The sequence below is a fragment of the Hippocampus comes genome, unplaced genomic scaffold, assembly GCF_001891065.2.
Source record: "Hippocampus comes isolate QL1 unplaced genomic scaffold, H_comes_QL1_v1.1 scaffold55, whole genome shotgun sequence".
In the NCBI taxonomy this organism is placed as follows: domain Eukaryota; kingdom Metazoa; phylum Chordata; class Actinopteri; order Syngnathiformes; family Syngnathidae; genus Hippocampus; species Hippocampus comes.
This window is the reverse complement of record NW_017806170.1, coordinates 234,854-253,265: the sequence shown is the minus strand read 5'-3', so window position 1 is coordinate 253,265 and position 18,412 is coordinate 234,854. Positions and strand designations below refer to the sequence as shown.

Here is an 18,412-nt window from a genome sequence, read left to right as displayed (position 1 = left end):
GTTTTAATCATATCATTATCATTTTGTCACAAATTGATCAAAAATGTAAATTATTATTATTATTATTATTATTATTATTATTATTATTATAAGATTTTATTTTTAGGACATACCTTGATGAATTGCTTTAAATTTTTGACTTGACACATTTTACAGATGGGAGTTCATTCGGTGTTGAAGTCTCACGAGATTTGCAGTTGTGTCGGCTGACGTCATGCATGACGGCGGTTCGAATTCGAAAGGTTTGTGCAATAGATCACTGTGTTTCTTTCTTCTTTCATCCATTGTACATCCCCCACGGCAAAACAACTTTCTACTCTTTTTTTTTCTTTTCTTTCCCACTTCACTCAAAGCTCATCAATTTTTTTTCTGGCCGTCTCACACCCTTCACTCCCTCCTATCCTTTGCCCTATCCGTCGCAATTCCGCCCCCGTCGCCACTCATCTTTCTCGTGGCGTCCTTTTTTTTTCTTTGTCCACTCGTCCTTCGCGCCTCTCCTCCATTCAAGCCGTCCCCGGAAGCTCTGGGGGCCCAGTGGCGCTGATAATGAGACGCGTAGTGAACAGATACTACTCACACACTGGCGGTGGATTTATGAAAGTGAGTCTTATGGCGATTATTTACCCACAAACGAGGGGGGACGCACGTCCTCTGCTCACACTTCTCTCGTCATTACACGAGAGCGCTTTCGCCTTTCGCTTTCCCTGTCATTACACTCACACGATAAGATTCTCTCTCTTTCCTTCCATCTCGCCAACTCGCTCCCCCTCACCCCCTTACGCCCGACGGTAATTATGAAAAAATAGTGCTCAGGGGAGCTGATAATACCTTTAACTTAATTAAAGACATTTATAGGATGTAAAAGACATGTCGCCCGAGGGGGGTTGGTGTGCACCCACACTCACCCAAAACTCTTTCATTTCATCTCTCTCATTCTCTGCCTTTCATGTTCCAAGTTTCACGCAGATTCCCTTTCTTGAGGTCAGGAGTTTTTGCAATCATTTCCCAAACACAAGTGAAAAAGGATGTCAACCCCACTGTTAAAACTTTGGGCGTATCGAAGCACTGCTTGGCAACTTGTGCATCGCAGCACACTATTTTCCTCTGACTTACCGGTACTCATGGACACATTTCAGCCCTACAGTAATATGTTCTACGCAGCTCCACTAGTCTAAACCCACTATTCTGATTCATATTGCATTTGTGGAATATGAATAACAGCTCAGGTTCAGAAAACAGGTTAGTCGTGATCGGTCGTTCCCTGAGCCCTGGGCAACTGTGATGTTGTGATGTCATTTTCAGTCGACAGCAAGTGGTAAAATGGCCGACCCGTGAAATAGATAAATACGGCATGATTAACACAATCATTTGCTGCTTGTTTGCCAATTAGTCATGGTAACTGTCACCTTGCGCAATAGAAATAAAGAGTGACTTGAAATAATCCACAGTGTCCAAAATAGTTCACGGCGAGGTCTGCCTGCGCAACGTATGTGTCATGATTAACAAGCGTGCCAAGCTCACATAAGTGATATCCTCTTAATTTGGATAGTAATATCTTGTATCTTCATACGGTCATTATCAATGAGAAACTAATGTGTGTTGTCGTTTTAAGACAATTGCACTGAGTAGCCACGACAGAGACGTGTACCACTTTCCTCCAAGCCCAAAAGTTGAATGGTTCCTTAAAACCAGTATGCTGTGTGGATAGTTGAGACTATCAGGCTTTCACACACTCTGTTTCCTGTGCTGCCTGTATCCTGTTTGGTGGGAAGACCAAATGAAAAAAAAAGCTAATTTGGTGCACTGATGGTTTTCTTTGCTTCAAACGTGCGATGGCGTTTGTTTTCATCACCGTTCTTCTCCTTCTGTCAGTGTTGGAGCATCCCTACCTTGTCAACGCCACAGGTAGGCAAGCTTTTCCAAGAAATTCCCCCAAATGTTGTGACGTTAACTGTCGGCTGGCGGCTCCCGTTCTGAGAAATTGTGTGCTGGACCTGACGCTGGCTATTTGCAGGCACTTTCGGCAACTGGGATGAAATTGTGGTGGGAAGAGAGCAGCAAGTCACCACGTTGGAGTGCATCCTTACGGAAGCGAGGGCCGACGTGAACATCAACTGGATGGTCAAGTACCTCAACCTCAATGGGGGGGTCGGCTGGCAACTGGTGCTCTCGGCCAGTGAGCGCGACGGATTCTTTGGCGGCGCTTCGAAGCCTTCCACGCGGCTGGCCGACCCCAACTTTCTGCTCACGGGCAATTTCTCGCTGCTCCTTCAAGCTACCGAGCAGGATGCTGGCATCTACAAGTGCTTGATAGAGCAGGAAAGGAAGACGATCAAGGAGACGGTCATCCTATTAGCCATCCTCACTGGTAGGACAACAAAATGCAATCTTCACTCAGCCTGAACTTCATGCCTGAACTTCTTACACAAAGTAACGTACTCAATGAGGGCCAAATAGGGGCAAGGAATTGTAATCTCTTGCCTATCCTCGATATCGACGATATGGCCTTCTGTCACTGCTTTGCAATTATTTTCTGCGACACCCCCCTTCAGAAGAAGAAAACATTTCACGCCCTTTCCCCCAACTCCCTGCTGCAACTATAAATACTGTTAGGATATTGGATGGATGGATGATTTGATCAACTTCAATTAGAAAAAAAAAGTTAATTAACAGTTATAAATAGATCTTAAAAATACTAGTATTTATCTAAAATTGTGACAAGAACATTGCGTCCCTATTAACGTAAAAGAAAACAAAAAAAAGAAAGAGCAATCTGCTGAATAATTTTATTTTGTTCATACTCCCCACGCACACTCTGACAATGAGAGCTCCGCTGCCACCTACTGTAGTGGATGTGCAAGGATAATTAATTGTAGTCAGGGGGGAAAAAAAAGTATTTTTGCTGGGGTCGCTCGCGCCAGCAAACCCCTGATATTGGACCGCAGCCCCCCTATATGAGAAGGGCTGTCCTATCATATAATCTCAGACTTTTTTTTTTTTTGGGGGGGGGGCAAAACTTAGCTTTCCAATTGTATTACTGTATATATTATTTTCCCATAAGCTAAGTAGACCGCCATGCCGCCTATTGATTTACCAATGAAAGAAATTTTGATGGATGGTAAATAATAACTGATATATTTTTCATGATAAGGTCATAAAGGCACTTTTCAATTGGAACAACTCCAATAGCGATCTTGCTTCGCGCCACTTCTAGCGCCACGGTTTCTCCCTTTGTCCCTGGATAGTGCCTTCCCATCTGCGACTCTGCCTCACCATAGACACGTTGCGTTTTGTGCTGTGGTTTAACTTGAGGTGTTTCACAAGTCCTCTTGGGTTGCCACAACTCGGTACTGTTTTTCCACAAACTGCATCGTGGCTGTTTGGGATGCAAATCACTCCACATTGATGACTCTTCCTGCCTTAACATGCACATCACGCACCCAAGCGGAATAAAGAGCATTTGCCACCAACCGCGTATCACTTAGACAAGATTGCCGTCATTTAGTGAGCTTTCACTGTGTTCCTGTTAAACTGTACGTTACCACTCAAGTGACCGCTGTATCTATCGGTGTTTTGATTTGGGAATCAGTTTCGCAGATCAGCGGTATCGATCTTTCAACCCACACATTACTTTCCAGAGTCTATTGCTCAATTTGCTACGACGTGAGAAAGTTGCAACTCAAGTCTTAAGCAACTCAGAAAAAGAACCTTTCTGATTTCTTCTGTCCAGTCTTCCAAATACCCCCATCGCCTGTCCCTCAGACCAGCACCTTACGTCTGATAGCCAAGGTCACTCCGGAGACTTCTTGTGAATTCATCTCCTGGGAATCACCGGATGGCACCTCCTTAAAGACCGTGCTGAAGCCCAGGGCCGGATTCGTGGCCAAAGTTCCCCAGCTTACATACGACGACGCCGGCTCCTACAAGTGTGCGGTTCACACCTATGGGAGCGACACCGTGTTCACGTTTGCCGTGAACATCATTGTTGACGGTGAGGAAAGAAGCCAAACATGACGGCGGTGATGATGAGCGAGCCCGAAAGCCCATCAACGGCATTATTTATTAAAGCCTGCTCTGACTATACTGCTCTTCGGTGTATTTATTTTATGGAGCAATTTCACAATTCCAAACACCGCTGTAGATCTACGCACAAAAGTCTACCACGCCAGTGGGTATAACACTCACTTTTGTATGTATTATTTATTATTTGGTTAACACCCTGCCGCTTTTTTTCCTCGGCAGCTGTCAGCATGGCCTCCTTCACCAGGGTGCAGCATGGTGAGTGACGCCCGCAGGAAGTCTTGAGTCAGCATTTGTCTAATCAGACAGAGCAGAACGCAACTAGACATAATCCCTATTGTTGCGGCGATGTTTTGCCCCATCTGCACTCCCATCTGTGCTTCATCTTCCACCGTGAAACAGTGAAACCTCGAAGGCTGAACACAGTCTGGTGCAGAACCTTGCCCCACTGCTGATTGTTTGGATTTTGAATACAGTGGAATCTCGATTTAATGGCCGACCGGAAATTGCCGGGAGGGGCTCATCCGTTACACCCGAATGTCCGTTAAATTGAAGTACACCGTATTTTCCGCACTAAAAGGCGCACTGGATTATTAGGCGCACGTTCAATGAATGGGCTATTTTGAAATTTTTTTCATATTATTGCACGTACTGGACTATCAGGCGCAATCTACAATGCATCCACTAGATGGAGCTACAGCCGTTCGTTTGACTCGAGAGGCGTTCATGACCGCCTCCAAAAAACGTAAATTAACGATTACTTTAATGAAACTACAAAAATTGAAAATAGAGTAATGCATCAAAACAGAAAATCATAAAATAAATTCTGTAGGGGGGGCTATAGAATTTATTTTGTGATTTCCTCGCTTGATTTTCTGATTTGATGCATTATTTTCCATTTTCGTAGTTTCAATGAAGGAATCGTTTTTCGAGGCGGTCATTAACGTCTCGGGTTGAAGGAAGAAGAGAACACGCAGAGACGTACACACGTAACTATTTGTTGAGACTGAAAAACATTAACGTTAGTTTTTTTTTTTTTTTTTTTTAAGCCGTTATCCTGTTTAGACGTTCTTTGACGGTTCTCTTTGCTTGTCAACCTCCTAAGTTTCAGACTTCTTGGGGTTCAACTTGGGTCCACGTGATTAGAATGGAAGCCAGCATTTTTATCACCTGTCTTTTAAAGCTTTTAACTCCTGCCAGTTATATTTAAAAAAAAAAAAGCCAAAAGATTCATAAAAGGACAATGCAAAAACATTCTTATCTCATCACATGTATCAACAATGCTATTCTAACCCCTGCAGGCCCAACTATCTTCACCGCCACTCAAGCGAGGACATCCGTCCCCTTAACCTGTCCCACTGTGCTAGGGGACTGCGTCTTCCTCTACTGGCAATCCTCCAGTTCGAGCATAAACAAGCTGGTGTACCACTACGATCACTGGAGGGGCAACACGCCCAGCATGGAAAGCGCCAAGCTCCAACTGGCCGGCTCACCCTACAACGCAGATGCCGGAAGCTTCTCCTTCTTGTACACGCCGGGCCTCAAAGACGGCGGCCTTTACGTCTGCGACGTGCTCGTCAACGACCATATCTTCAGCCAGAGGACGCTGCTGAGCGTGTTAAAAGGTCAGTGTCAAGAGTCAGGTTGGGAGCGAAAAAAAATTAAACCCCAACAATTTCACATCTTGAGGGCATGTCGATCATGAGTCAAGCCACAAAAAGTTGCCATGCCCGACATTGTACAGCAGATCTGCAATTTTGGTTTCGACTGTTTATGTTTGGGTCCTTTTTGTCCAATTCCTCCCAAATTTAAACACCACGTCAGTCTTGATGTCTTATGAGTGAGCCCACAAAAAAGGTCTCAAGAGCCCGTGCCTGAAAATACACAGCAAATCTGCCATTTTGGTTGAAACCATCCACAGTGGGGTCATTTTCAGGGCGTGTCCTTGAGGTTTTGTACGATTGCTACCAAATCGGACCCACGCCAACATTGAATTTGGTATTTATGGCCGTCATCAGTTAACCCACAAAACGTCTCAAAAACACGTCAATTGCAACTCCCCAAAAGGCCCGATTTCCTCTGCAATTTTGTGTGGGTCCCTCAGACTTTTTTGGTGCGCGTCTACCCAATTTCATGTCGAATGGTGAAACTGGTCTCAGCGGCTGGTTTTTCACAATTTCCCGAGTGCTGCTGACTGACTTTCCAGAGATCCACATCAGAGGATGAAACCAAAAAAACATTTAGTATTGAGCGATTTAACATTGCCTGTAGCTCACTGACGAGCACATCTACCTCACAGTTCTGAGGCCACGGATTTAAATCCAAGCTCCTGCCTTGCTATGTCGACGATGTTCTCCTTGTCTCCCTGGAGGTGTACATTTTACCCACCAAACCGATATAAATCAGCTCCACTACCCTTCATAAATGAACTTTATTGAACCCAAGTTAATCACATTTGACCCGATCCTCGTCATTTAGTTCAATCAAACATCATAAATTATGTTGACCGAACCCAAGTACGTTAAGATCTCCCAATCCCATTGCTTAATGCTTAACGCAAATCATTTAATGATATGGAATTTTTTTTCCATCCATTTTTTTTGGGGGGTTTTTTGCGAGTTCGTTAAAATACTTTCAAATTATACAATATATGTTTGTTCAACACATTTTAATGCTTTCATGCACCCTGCAACCTGATAACATGATAAGGTGTCCACTGCACTACCCGCTGTCCCTGAAAGGTTTAACCATGCATGACCAATACACACAAATCCAAAGAAAGCAAAAATAATACCGATGGTATTATTTTGGCGTGATCGGGGTGCCGTGAATTTCACCAGGCTACCACAGTCAGCTCCACTGGTCTGATCGGCATCATTCAATCAAAGGCTAAGATGATTTATGGATGCAGTGATGGGGCGAAGGTCTTTTTTCCTCTGTTGTTTGCTACTTGTCTCAGTCTTGTTCAGTGGAATTGTCTGACATTTTGGAAGAAAAAGCGCCTCATTACATCTCCGCTGAGAGCTAGATGAGAGGATTTAGTCAGCTTTAGAGGCGGTCATCTAACTTCATATGCGATATGTCAAGTACTTGTTATCCTCCCAAAACTTTGATACCCCCCCCCCCCGCAAAAAAAAAAAAACCCAAAAACAACATGTCAAGATTCAGCAAAGCGTCCATTTTGTATTGCGCTTGTCCACATTGAAGTCACGGGTGAATTGAAGCCTGTCCAAGCTGACCAAAAAGTAGGCTAACTAGCAACATCCAGAGCTGATAAAAATACTCACACTGTGCACTTAAGTACAAGTCCAGAGACTTGGGTTGGAAAAATAAAAAAGACTTGATTGTACTCTAAAGTATTGATCTTTTATGAACATTTTCTGACATTCTTAGTGTTTTTTCAGTCCGTTTTTCGATGTGGCTAACGCTATATGACTGTCAGGTCATAGCTCTGCGTTATCAACGGTAACAGCTGGAATTTCTTGACCTCTCCTTTTGAGTCGGAAGGTGTTTCCAAACATCAATAGCATTTCCTGTTACATGTTAGCATTAAGCTAGCAGACTTGAAGGGAAACATGTTTGTTTTAGACACACAATGTGAAGTTCCCTTTGTCTCGTAAGTCGGCTCCGTCGTATCTCAAGGCACCACTGTATCTGCGGCCCAACGCAGCGAGCAAAAGTAAAAAGTCAGAGGACAGATCTCGGCGAAATCTGTCTCAGTGGACGAACAAAATATTTGTACTTGGTTCCATCCCATCGTCGACAACAATACATTTCAACAGCTCAGGCAAGAGCAGCGCACTGCGTGGTATCAAAATGAGTTTGAAGCCTTTTGTATTTTTTTTCAGGCCGAATTATTATTGCCGCTTGAAGCAACCGCACTCCTCTGCTGGGCTGCAGTTGAGAAACGGTTGCCCGGCAACATCATTGTCATTCTGGCACAGCTGCTGCGCCTGCTCAGAGTGAGTGAGTACTCGGAATAAAATTGAATAAAAAGCAGAAGTTGTGCTTTCTCATTTGATCGGAACACTCTCTTGTGAAAAGTACAAGTGCTACATGATAAGCTTGTTTTTGGCAGAGACCCCAAATGAGCTGTTTTCCCCTTGCTCCAATTTGGGAGTTTTCGCTAGGCCAGACACAAGCCGCTTGCTAATTATCACACAGAAATAAAATTGAACCCCCCAAAAATCCCAGCGCTCATACTCTCCTTTGAAAGGAAATTGAACATGAATATAATGGTAAGTGTTGAATTCTTCTGTAAAGGGGACACGCGTCAAAAAAATAAGCACTGCAGGAGGTGTTTGTAAAGGCGACTGAAGTGTGTTGCAGCGAGATTTGGTCGACAGGATTTGCACAGCCGGTCAGTAGCATGAACTGAAAGGAGTGAGGAAAAAAAAGTGATGGTTCAACACGAGGCACACAAGAGTTGCGATGCATCACTCCAGAGGTTGCGATGATTGCTCAAGCGAGCCAAGGTACAGCTGAGTCCATTGCCATAATTTTTCAGTGTGAGTTTCCCGCACTTGGCTATACAATGGCAAGCACCACCGGTGAATTTTACCAATTGTAAATAGCGACTTTTCTTTCCCCCTGAAAAATACAATATTAATTTCATGAAATTGTTATATATTTTTTTTTCCATTTAAAAAAATCTTGGAAAACTCTTACTTTTTCCTGAAAAAATACAACTTGTAAAAATGACTATGTAAACTGGACTTACTTGTTAGATGACTACTTTTTAGTTATGTGACCTGAAAGCACAATTAAATTTCTACCATTTGCCCGCTTTGTTTAATTTATCTTCGTAACATGACCACCTTTTTGTTGAAAACAATGTGCTTCTTTTTTTTCTGGAAAAAAACATACCTAGTTTGTGATGAAAATGGCAACTTTTAGTCCTTTTTTTTTCATCATGAAATTTAGTGCATTCTTGCAAGGTCACGACTTTTTGTCAACCGGATAGGACTTTGTCGTTAATTTATGACTCTTTACAGAGAGACAGAGAGAGGGCAGCGGGGCGAGAGACGTTTTTTTTTTTTAACTTAATCTGTGCTCCCTGCCCTGAAAAGAAAATGTGTGTGTGTGTGTGTGTGTGTGTACACGTATTTTTTTCCATGAAAAAAATACTACTCTTTTTCTTTAAAAAAAAAAAAAAAAAAAACCAGTAATAATTCTCGCTGTAGAATTTTTGTTGTTGTGGCCCCAATCTGTTGATTTTCCATGAATGGGCCTTATTTCACGCTTTACAACACCCACACAGACACAATAGCATCCCTTCACAGGCGTAAACAGAAAAAGCCAAGATATGCGTCCCTGTGATGGTGGCCTTGGAAGAGTTTACTAATCACACTCCCCGGCGACATCCATCACAGCTGCCCAGACATGACGAGCCGATCAGTCATAGTCACACATGTGCAGCCCCTACACATACACATACACACACACACACACACACACACACACTTACGAGCGCCCACACGGCAATCATGTGACGCATATATTTTTACCCCACCTCATTATGAGTATCATTATGTGTGATTATACCTGCCGGCCTCCCACGGAGGCTGTAGGTGGCCCACGCTGATCACACTAATCAACGCTGAAATGTGTGTGTTTTTATGTGACACAATGGGGAGGAGGGGGGGGGGGGTCGGCGGAGCCTGATTACACCCAGATGGATTCTCATTTCACTTTGATGAGACACTAAGCATCAGTCACCGTCAAGTGGGGCATTAGCAGCAAATCACTTTAATGAATATATATTATTGTGACCTCTCCGTAGATGGTACTCTGTGGTGTTCTTTTTTTTTGTTCTTCTCTCACGTGGCCGTCCACTTTAGCCCATCACTCCTGATCCGTCCTTGGCCTTTTCTGCAATCAGGCCAGCCATTAAGTCACCTTCTCATCCCGCCTGGCTCCTTTGTCTTCCCTCCTCTTCTGACATTTTCGCCGACTCATCTCGTCTTCTGATTTCGATCTGTCCATTCGGTCACCGTTTTTGCGCTGCCATGTAAAACAAATAACGGTGGAGCCTTGAGATACGAGTGACCCGACTCACAAGGTTTAACTTGCGAGCGCTTTGTGGTAGCAGGTGACCTTACTCACTTCACAGCAAGCAGCAGTTTGGAAGATCATTGCTAAATGTGCTTCCCAAAAAGGCTTCAAGCTATTTAATTCGACTCCCTGTTGAACAGTCAATGTCTAGTCAAAATAGTCAAACTAAACATGAATAAAAAAAGAATGACATATTGTGTATTTAAAAACAACAACATAGCCACAGCAAACTTAGTGCTAACATACTGGCACGCAAGCTAACAATTAGCATCTATGTGGCAGTGTGGCTACCCTTTAAGCAATGAATATCGAACACAAATATTGGCGTCACACACGAAGACAGACAAAATAATGGTCACAGGTATCTATTCTTTATCCTCTGTAAAGAAGAATTTATCTTCCTGTTGTGCCGAAAGCACCATGCTGCCCTCTCTTTAATTCCTCATCGTCTTTTTGCCTTCGCTTTTTCCGCCTCTCCTGGTTCCGCAGTGATGGCCCGGCGTTTGGGATCCAAGCTGATGCTGGAGTGCTTGTACAGCGAAATTTCCCAAGTCCGAGATGCATGGTGGGAATATCAAAACGAGCGTTGTCCGACGAAAAGTTCTCCCGGCAGTGTCGTCGTCGCTCTGCCGTTACCCGTCACCTTGGACACGGCCGGCAACTACACGTGCACCTTACGGCTCAAAAATGGCCAAACCATCAGCGCCGTCCACACCGTCAAGCAGCAAGGTAATACAAACATTGTTTTTTCATTTGGTTTCATTTTGTCTAAAAGGTTAGCCTTCAAGTTAACCCTTTAGCTACCCGCTTAATCGATCCAGAGAGCACATTCACAAAGCAAATCAGCAGGTTTAAGTTCCACGGAAGCCAGATCAACAAGGAATCGCGAAACATTGAACACTTTTTTGTGATTTGTAAACGTCTATTGAGTTGGACTGTTCCACCCTATATCGATAAGACTAATCAATAGAAATAACCACCATGGGAATAATTCGGACTCGATTTTGAGGGCGATTCCGATATTCAGTAGAATAACTTTCCAATTCCAAAATCACAATTAATCGGCTCATACTTTTTTAAAACCTATATAATGGATGAAATAACTTCTTTTTTTGGTCCGTTAACGCTCACAACATTAACGATATGAATCACCGGCAGAACATTTGACTGTTTAACAATACTTTGTCCGTTAGTACTTGTTGAACTTTACATCAGAGAGAAAGGAAAATGCAAAAATTGCCCAATCGTACTGTGTTCGTGTTTTCTAAAAAATGGCGCAAAAAAATGACCCATTTGAATTTTTCCGATTTTAAAAGAGCTAAAAGCCAATTAATCAGCCAGACACATGTTGACAGCATGCTTCACCCAAAAAGGGTTTTGCTTGAAATTCCTTCCAAAAAAAAAAATAATAAAGTCCATTCTTCCTCAGCCAATGTGCCACTCCTTTACAAAGTTTGAAGGAAATCTCTCGCACGCCAATCAAAGCAGAGCCTCTCGCCTCTCTGCTAATGTGACCCATTTTTCGTGTGAAAAGCTTCAATATTCCCAAGGCTTCACGTCCGTTTTTATGAGACATAAAGGTCAACGTTTTCCCCCATCGCACTGACCGAGCTGATATACCGATATAAGGAGACAGAACCCCGGGACATATCCTCCAACAATAACTAAATAATTCAGGCTTATTGTGTCGGTGGTTGAGAACAGGAGGATGTGACAGCGAAATGGATCACCCTCCCCGCTCCCCCCCCCACCCCCCACCGCGGTTGAGATAAGTCCAATGCATCACTTGCACCGCTGCACCCAGGGCTCATCATCATGCATCCCGCCACCACAGCAGCTATGGGAGGAATGGACACTCGCAGGGTGGGGATGAAGACCAGGGAGCCATTCTTATCGGAGGGGAGGCATCCAGAGATGGCAGGCGGGATAATGGTCAGATTTTTATGGCCTTTATGGAAAGGCAACAAGTATTTTTTTTTTTTTATTACACCCACCAAGGAGGTTTTTGTTTGTTTCTTTGTTGGCAGAGTGAAACCAAAGCTGCTAATTCCACACGCCTGTGTTCATTGCGCTCAACATTTCAAAACTTTTCCCACCATAAACATCACTTATAACTTGCTCAACTCAAGTGAAACACATTTTGTGCATATTTTCAAGAAAAGAAGTCGAGGTAAAGAGTTCAAATACGCAACCTTCCTCTTATAAATGGCAAAATAACACATTTTTTGTTCACCTGTTCATAATTTGCTCCACCCTGACTAAGGTCACAGTTTCCACTGCAGAAAAACAGCCCAGATTCATGTTGCAACACTGTGGAGTTGAGTTTTGGAAAGTTGGCCAGTCTGTTCAACCTTGGTTTCATGGGACCCTCCATTATCCTCACAAAAGGTCGCAGGGGGTGCTGTAGCCTATTCCAGCTGTCTTCGGGCAGTAGGCGGGGGACACCCTGAACTGGTCGCCAGACAATCGCAGGGCACGCTTAGACAATGTAGTACCCGGCGAAAACCCACGCAGGCACGGCGGAGAAAGTGCAAACTCCACATGGGAAAACTGGAGCCGGAATCAAACCCTGCACCTCTGCCCTGTGAGGCTGACGTGCTAACCGGTCGCCCACCGTGCCACCCTTCATGGGACCATTTAGGGAAAGTAAATCAATCAAATACATCACACCCACCAGAGATGCTGAATATAAAATGGCTTTAAAAACGGATTGAAGGAGGTTGCTTATAATCTAAACATTACAATGTTTGTATCAAATACCCAATGAGGTTATAAAAATGTGGGATTTTTCATTACGGGTTAGTTTTTATTTTGCTTTTGACTTTTGTTTTTTACGTTCAATTAGATTTAATTAATTTTCATTTTTCATTTGATTTTTTTTTTTTTTTTTTTAAGAAAGATTAATTTTAGTTTAATTTCTATTAGCTGTTACCGTTGATTAACTTCTTTTTTTTACTATTGGGAATATTTGTCAAGTGCAAGGTAAAAAAAAAATGTTTTTAAACGGTCACTAAGTGTCATTCCAAATGACTGCTTGACCTTCCTTCTTCTCTATAGGCATACAGTAATACAAAAATAAAAATAAAAACCTTTGAAATGAACCTTGGAAGCCCTTTAGCGATATTAATTGACAAAGATGAAAACAAAGGATATTTTCACAATAATGATAGTTTTTGGTCATTTATTTTGAAAGCATTTTCATAAAACGGACAAAAAAATATTTTGTCCGTTTCACTTTTTGGGTGACTTTCCTCGAAGGGTGTTGCAGTTTCTGCTCCAAATCAAACAATGCAATACTGCAGAAACAAAAATTTCTCCCCCCGGCTGTTGTTTTTCATCCATGTGCATAAATTTCCCTCAGAAGCCATACGGTATAAGATCGCAGGAAGTAGAACTTCTTTGGTGTGCCACCCACCTCAGCGCCCTCAAGCACCACTCCCCCCCACCCCCATTCCCCCCACCATCCCGCTGCCTCCTCATTTAAGAAGGAAGCAGTGCAATGAAGTGCCAGCGGAGGTAAAGAAAAGGTGAGAAGATGAGGGCGCAAAGCGAAAGAGACAGAAGCCTTGTTACCTGGCTTCACTTTCCGCTCGCTTACCTTAATTTGCGTGTTCAATCTGGTACGGGGGAACAGCGCGGGTCACTGCCGCCTTCCATGAGCTACACATCCTCGCCAATCGATTAAAGTTCATGGGGCACAGGTGGTGATTGATTGTGCTGAGGGGCGGCTAATGGCCACGCTTGTGACAAAATTTGTCACAAGCGCTTGAGTGAACCACACTGACCTGCTGCGTAAATTGTAGCATAATTATGCACAAGTCAGTTTGATTTTTTTTCTTTCCAGAAGTGGAAAGAGTATGACGTAAAAGTCCCTTTTTTTTTTTTTTTTAAGGAAATAGCACTCTAGAATAGTGGATTTCATAAAACAAACACAGAGTAACAATATAAATAGAATGAAAAGTAACTGAAAGTGTTGTTTTTTTTTTGCAGCTACCTATGGTGTCATGCAGTCACAAAACGGAGAAAACTTTCACGACGATTACAAGTGATTCTTTATTTGCACAGGATAAAGAATACATGCCTGGGAGTATAGTTATGCCTCTTGTGTATGTGTTGCTGCACTGTTTGCGTTCAAATATCCGTGGCCTTAAGCATTATAACGTCGCCACATCGACGTTGCTTATTAGCCCATTGATGGCGTTTCCGAGTATTAGCGCTAAGCTTAGGCACTTTAAGGCAAAATCATGTGGTTGTTTTAAACACACAATATGTCATTTATGTGCACAATTTAAAAATCTTCAATGAAGCTATGGTGCATGTTTTTGAAATGGTGGCAATACCCACACGCAAACGCCGCACGGAAGGCCAGAGCCGGGATTCGAACACATGCGAACCTCAGAACTGTGAAGCGGACATGCTAACTTCCCCTATCAAGCCACACACAGCTGTTTTTGTGCAATCCAGGCCTGTGTTCTTCCGAAGCCATATCATGGCCATTATGCAAATGAACTTAATGGGCCACATCTCCCACTGAATGACACTACACTCAGTGCATGTGTGTGCATGTCTGTGCGTGTGTCTGTGTACAGTGCAATACAATGTGTGTGTAAACCTGTGTGAGTGGAAATCTGCCTCACTACAGCGATGGCGAAGGAACTCATACTCTATACTTAGGTAGAAGTAAAGACACATCCGGTACACAGCTGTCTATGCTACTCAGTTTTCACAGAGGATAAAGAATATATGCCTTTGAGTTATTATTGTCTGTCCGCATGTGCTTATGCACCGTTTGTGTGCAGATAGCCGTTACTTGACGAGTAAAAGACTGCTATCACCGATGCTAATCGCTAGCCAGTCGATGGCGTTCCCAATGTTGTCTTAACATTAAGCTAGTGAGTCATTCCCTCGGGCAAAGTTGTTTGGTTGGGTGTCATTCTCTTTGTTTTATGTGAAGTTTGACAGTAATCTTCAAACTGGGCGGCCTGAAGCATCATTTTTGAAGACTTTAGCAGAGAGTAAACTAATACTTATTGTGAAGTGAGTATTTCTATATTTCATGACTTCACACTATTGCTCAACTGTAATTAAAGGCGGCCTTGCTAAAGTTTGCCATGATGCCTACTCTTTAATAGTGTTAATATTTTTTGTGACATCACCAAGAGAGAGAGAGAGAGAATGTGTGTGTGTGTGGGTTTGTGTGTGTGAGTGTGAGACAGATTGATGCCAAACAGCGCCTTCATCCTCCAATGCACCCACTGTACGTGTGAGTGACAGCTGCATGATGAAAATACATGTAACATGCCTGGAAGGCGGGTGGGGACGTGGCGTCTTTTATATCGAGTTCAACTGTGGCCCCGACCCGCCGCCTTTGCGATTCGCAGAGCAACAACTTGTCAACTCCAAGAAATTGAAGTTTTTCTCTCATTTTTCACTCTCTCTGGCAGAGAGCACCGTGGCGCCCTCGTCGCACTCTTCTTCCCCCCACCTCCTCCTCCTGCCTTTATTACTTCTGGTGCCCCTGGTTGCCACCACCACGGCGGTGTTGCTACGGCAACAGAAGCGCATCTCCCGTCGAGGTGAGGCTATGGCTCTGACGGATGCGGCCCAGCGCATCCTCTGGGGTTGCTGTAATGAATCTGACCCTATCTCCTCCTATACGGGTGTGTGCGCCCAGGTATTGAGCAGTCGCTGTCTGTCCACTCGGGCGAGACGGAGAACATCTACGAGAACCCGGAAGATGTCAGACAGGTGATAAAACTTGGCCATTTCCCCTCCTGATGAATCATCCGGGGGATTTTTTTTCAGGGGCCCGTCTCAATTGTTTTTTTTTTTTGTTTTTTTGGTGGGGAGGGGTGGGGACGTTGTTTGTTTCTCCTCTTTTCATACTTCCTACTTCTCAGCCTTCCTCTCTTGTTGCTCATTCAAGCTTGTTTTGCTCCCCTTCCCAACAGGCTCTTCCGCAGGGGTCGGTCTATATGGTGAGTTATGGCGTATATATATATATATATAAAAAACACACATACACATGATGGGCGACTGGTGAGCACGTCTGCATCACAGTGCAGCGGTGCCGGGTTCTCCCCGTGCCTGCGTGGGTTTTCTCCGGGTGCTCCGGTTTCCTCCCACATTCCGAAACCATGCATGGCAGGCTGATTGAACACTCTAAATTGTCCCTAGGTATGAGTGTGAGTGTGGATGGTTCAAGCATCGGATTAAATCCGGATTGGCTGGCAACCGGTTCAGGGTGTCCGCTCGTCCGCAGGGGTCGGTCTATATGGTGAGTTATGGCGCAACACACACAAACACACACACACACACACACACACACACATACACACACAGGGAAAGCTTTTGTGTGTGAGGACTTGTAATAAAGTGAATTCCCGTTGATCCCGGGGGATAAGCGATCGGTGAAAACAACAACAAAAAAAAATCTCAACGTTCACTTTATTTTTGTGTCTGTTTTGACTCTTTTGCTTTCAGACTCTCTATTATACAACATCATGTTGATAGAATCTCTCTCTCGCTCTGATTGTGAGTGTGAATGGTTGTTCGTTTATGTGTGTGCCTTGCGATTGGCTGGCAACCGGTTGAGGGTGTCACCCGACTACTGTCCGACAGCTGGGATAGGCTGCGGCACACCAGCGACCCTGGTGAGGATAAAGCGGATAGGAAAATGGATGGATGGATAAACAACTGTTTTGAGTAGTTAAATTATTCAACACAAACATGAGGCTCATCAAAAGCGTTAGCTTGCCGAGGTAAATTAACCCTTTCAGGGACAGCGGTTGCAGGGTGCATGAAAGGGTTAACTCATAGGTGAATTCTCGAATTGCAAACACTGTAAAAAAATCATTTTTACATGTTGTACTTTTTTTTTTTTTTTTTTTTTTTTTTTTTTAATGTCAGCATCTTTCACCCCTGTATTTTTGCCCTCCAGGATTTAAAACCAAGACAAGCTGATGTCTACAAGGAACTGGAGCGCTAAGCAAAAAGAAGCATCGCATCACCTTTGTGTGTGTGTGTGTGTGTGTGTGTGTGTGTGTGTGTGTGTGTGTGTGTGTGTGTGTGTGTGTGTGTGTGTGTGTGTGTGTGTTTGCTAGCATGTCATACGTGTGTTTGCGGAGTCTCCCTGGCATTCTCCTCACACAGACTGCACATCACGCTGACACTGTGGCACAATATGGCGTCACGCGCTGACAGGCTCCACCGCCTGTGTTGTTGTTTGTGTTTCGTGGGTCGCCTCTACGTGTGTGCGTTTGTGCGTGTCGAAAGGAAAATAACACTTTTTATTTTTTTATTATGATTTTTTTTTTTTCAGTGAGTTGGCCTTTGTGCCCCCTTTTCGGTGCCAGAACTGATCAGATCCATGCATGTGCCACCCTCATGCTGCTGTCCAATCTGCTCGCCTGCGTGCAGCAGCGGGGGGCCTTTTATGAGGAACAGTTACTGGATTTTAAAATAGACTTGAATAGAAATGACATTCAAGTGTGTAACTGTTCTCAACAGCTATGCTGATTTGTTCGTATGCCATTATGGAATTAGCAGTGATGAAAGAGGCTTTTATTTTTGCAAAGAGGTACTCTATGTTAAAGGAGACATCTTGTGCATTTTTCTCCCCATAATGTAAAGCCAATCTTGTCTTTTAACATTTCCATGACATGAAATTATCTTGCCTTGCTAAAACCAGCCATACAACTATAGTGTGAAGGTCGAGAAAGAAACGGGTTGTTACAGATTTTGGAAAGTACTGTACAACCTTTTACTGCGTTTTAAATCAGAGATGCAGGTAAACTTTTGTCAACGATTTTTATTTATTTTTTTTTACATTGATTCAGAATCTGTCCTCAATTTCTCTCTCTATAATAATAATAATATATTTAATCATATATTTAGTGCCGCCGCAATGTATAATAATTTAATTATGATTATTATTATTAATTAATTTATAATTTTATGTTCTGGGCTATAGACGGAAATTAGCTTTCTGATAAATCTGGTGCAAGGCTCTTCTCTGTTTTATCATTTTGATTTACGTATGTACATTTTGTCCATAAAACCTAACAAAACAAATGTGAATGTCACAAATCATCAAAATCCTAAACAGATCGCTGAAACGCATTTTTGCAAATATTTTCTTTTGGGGGGAGGGGGGGGGGTTCAATGAAGCCTCGAAATGGGGGCAATGTATTTGTGTAGTTCAGGGGTGTCAAACTCATTTCACATGGTGGGCCACATACGGCCTCGGTAGATGTCAAGTGGGCCGGACCATTAAAATGATACAATACTTTGCTATAAATAACCAAAACAATATGGCTTTCCTTTGTTTTGGTATAAA

General features: G+C 43.3%; 1 protein-coding gene across 3 annotated transcripts; it reads left to right on the top strand.

Moving 5' to 3' along the window:
- Positions 1-185: 185 nt before the first annotated feature.
- g6fl (g6f-like) lies at positions 186-17,873 on the top strand. 3 transcript variants are annotated; one of them, XM_019896021.1, is made up of 11 exons: positions 186-242; positions 1,873-1,905; positions 2,015-2,368; positions 3,731-3,991; positions 4,243-4,278; positions 5,322-5,645; positions 10,564-10,803; positions 15,519-15,650; positions 15,749-15,822; positions 16,026-16,052; positions 17,015-17,873. In XM_019896021.1, exons 1-11 carry the CDS (start codon positions 215-217, stop codon positions 17,060-17,062), a joined length of 1,557 nt encoding a protein of 518 aa, XP_019751580.1. In that variant the 5' UTR covers positions 186-214; the 3' UTR covers positions 17,063-17,873. The 3 variants fall into 3 exon arrangements, with proteins under 3 accessions (XP_019751580.1, XP_019751579.1, XP_019751578.1); XM_019896020.1 differs by lacking the exon at positions 186-242 and having other exon boundaries at positions 1,703-1,905; positions 16,038-16,052; XM_019896019.1 differs by lacking the exon at positions 186-242 and having other exon boundaries at positions 1,703-1,905.
- Positions 17,874-18,412: the final 539 nt, after the last annotated feature.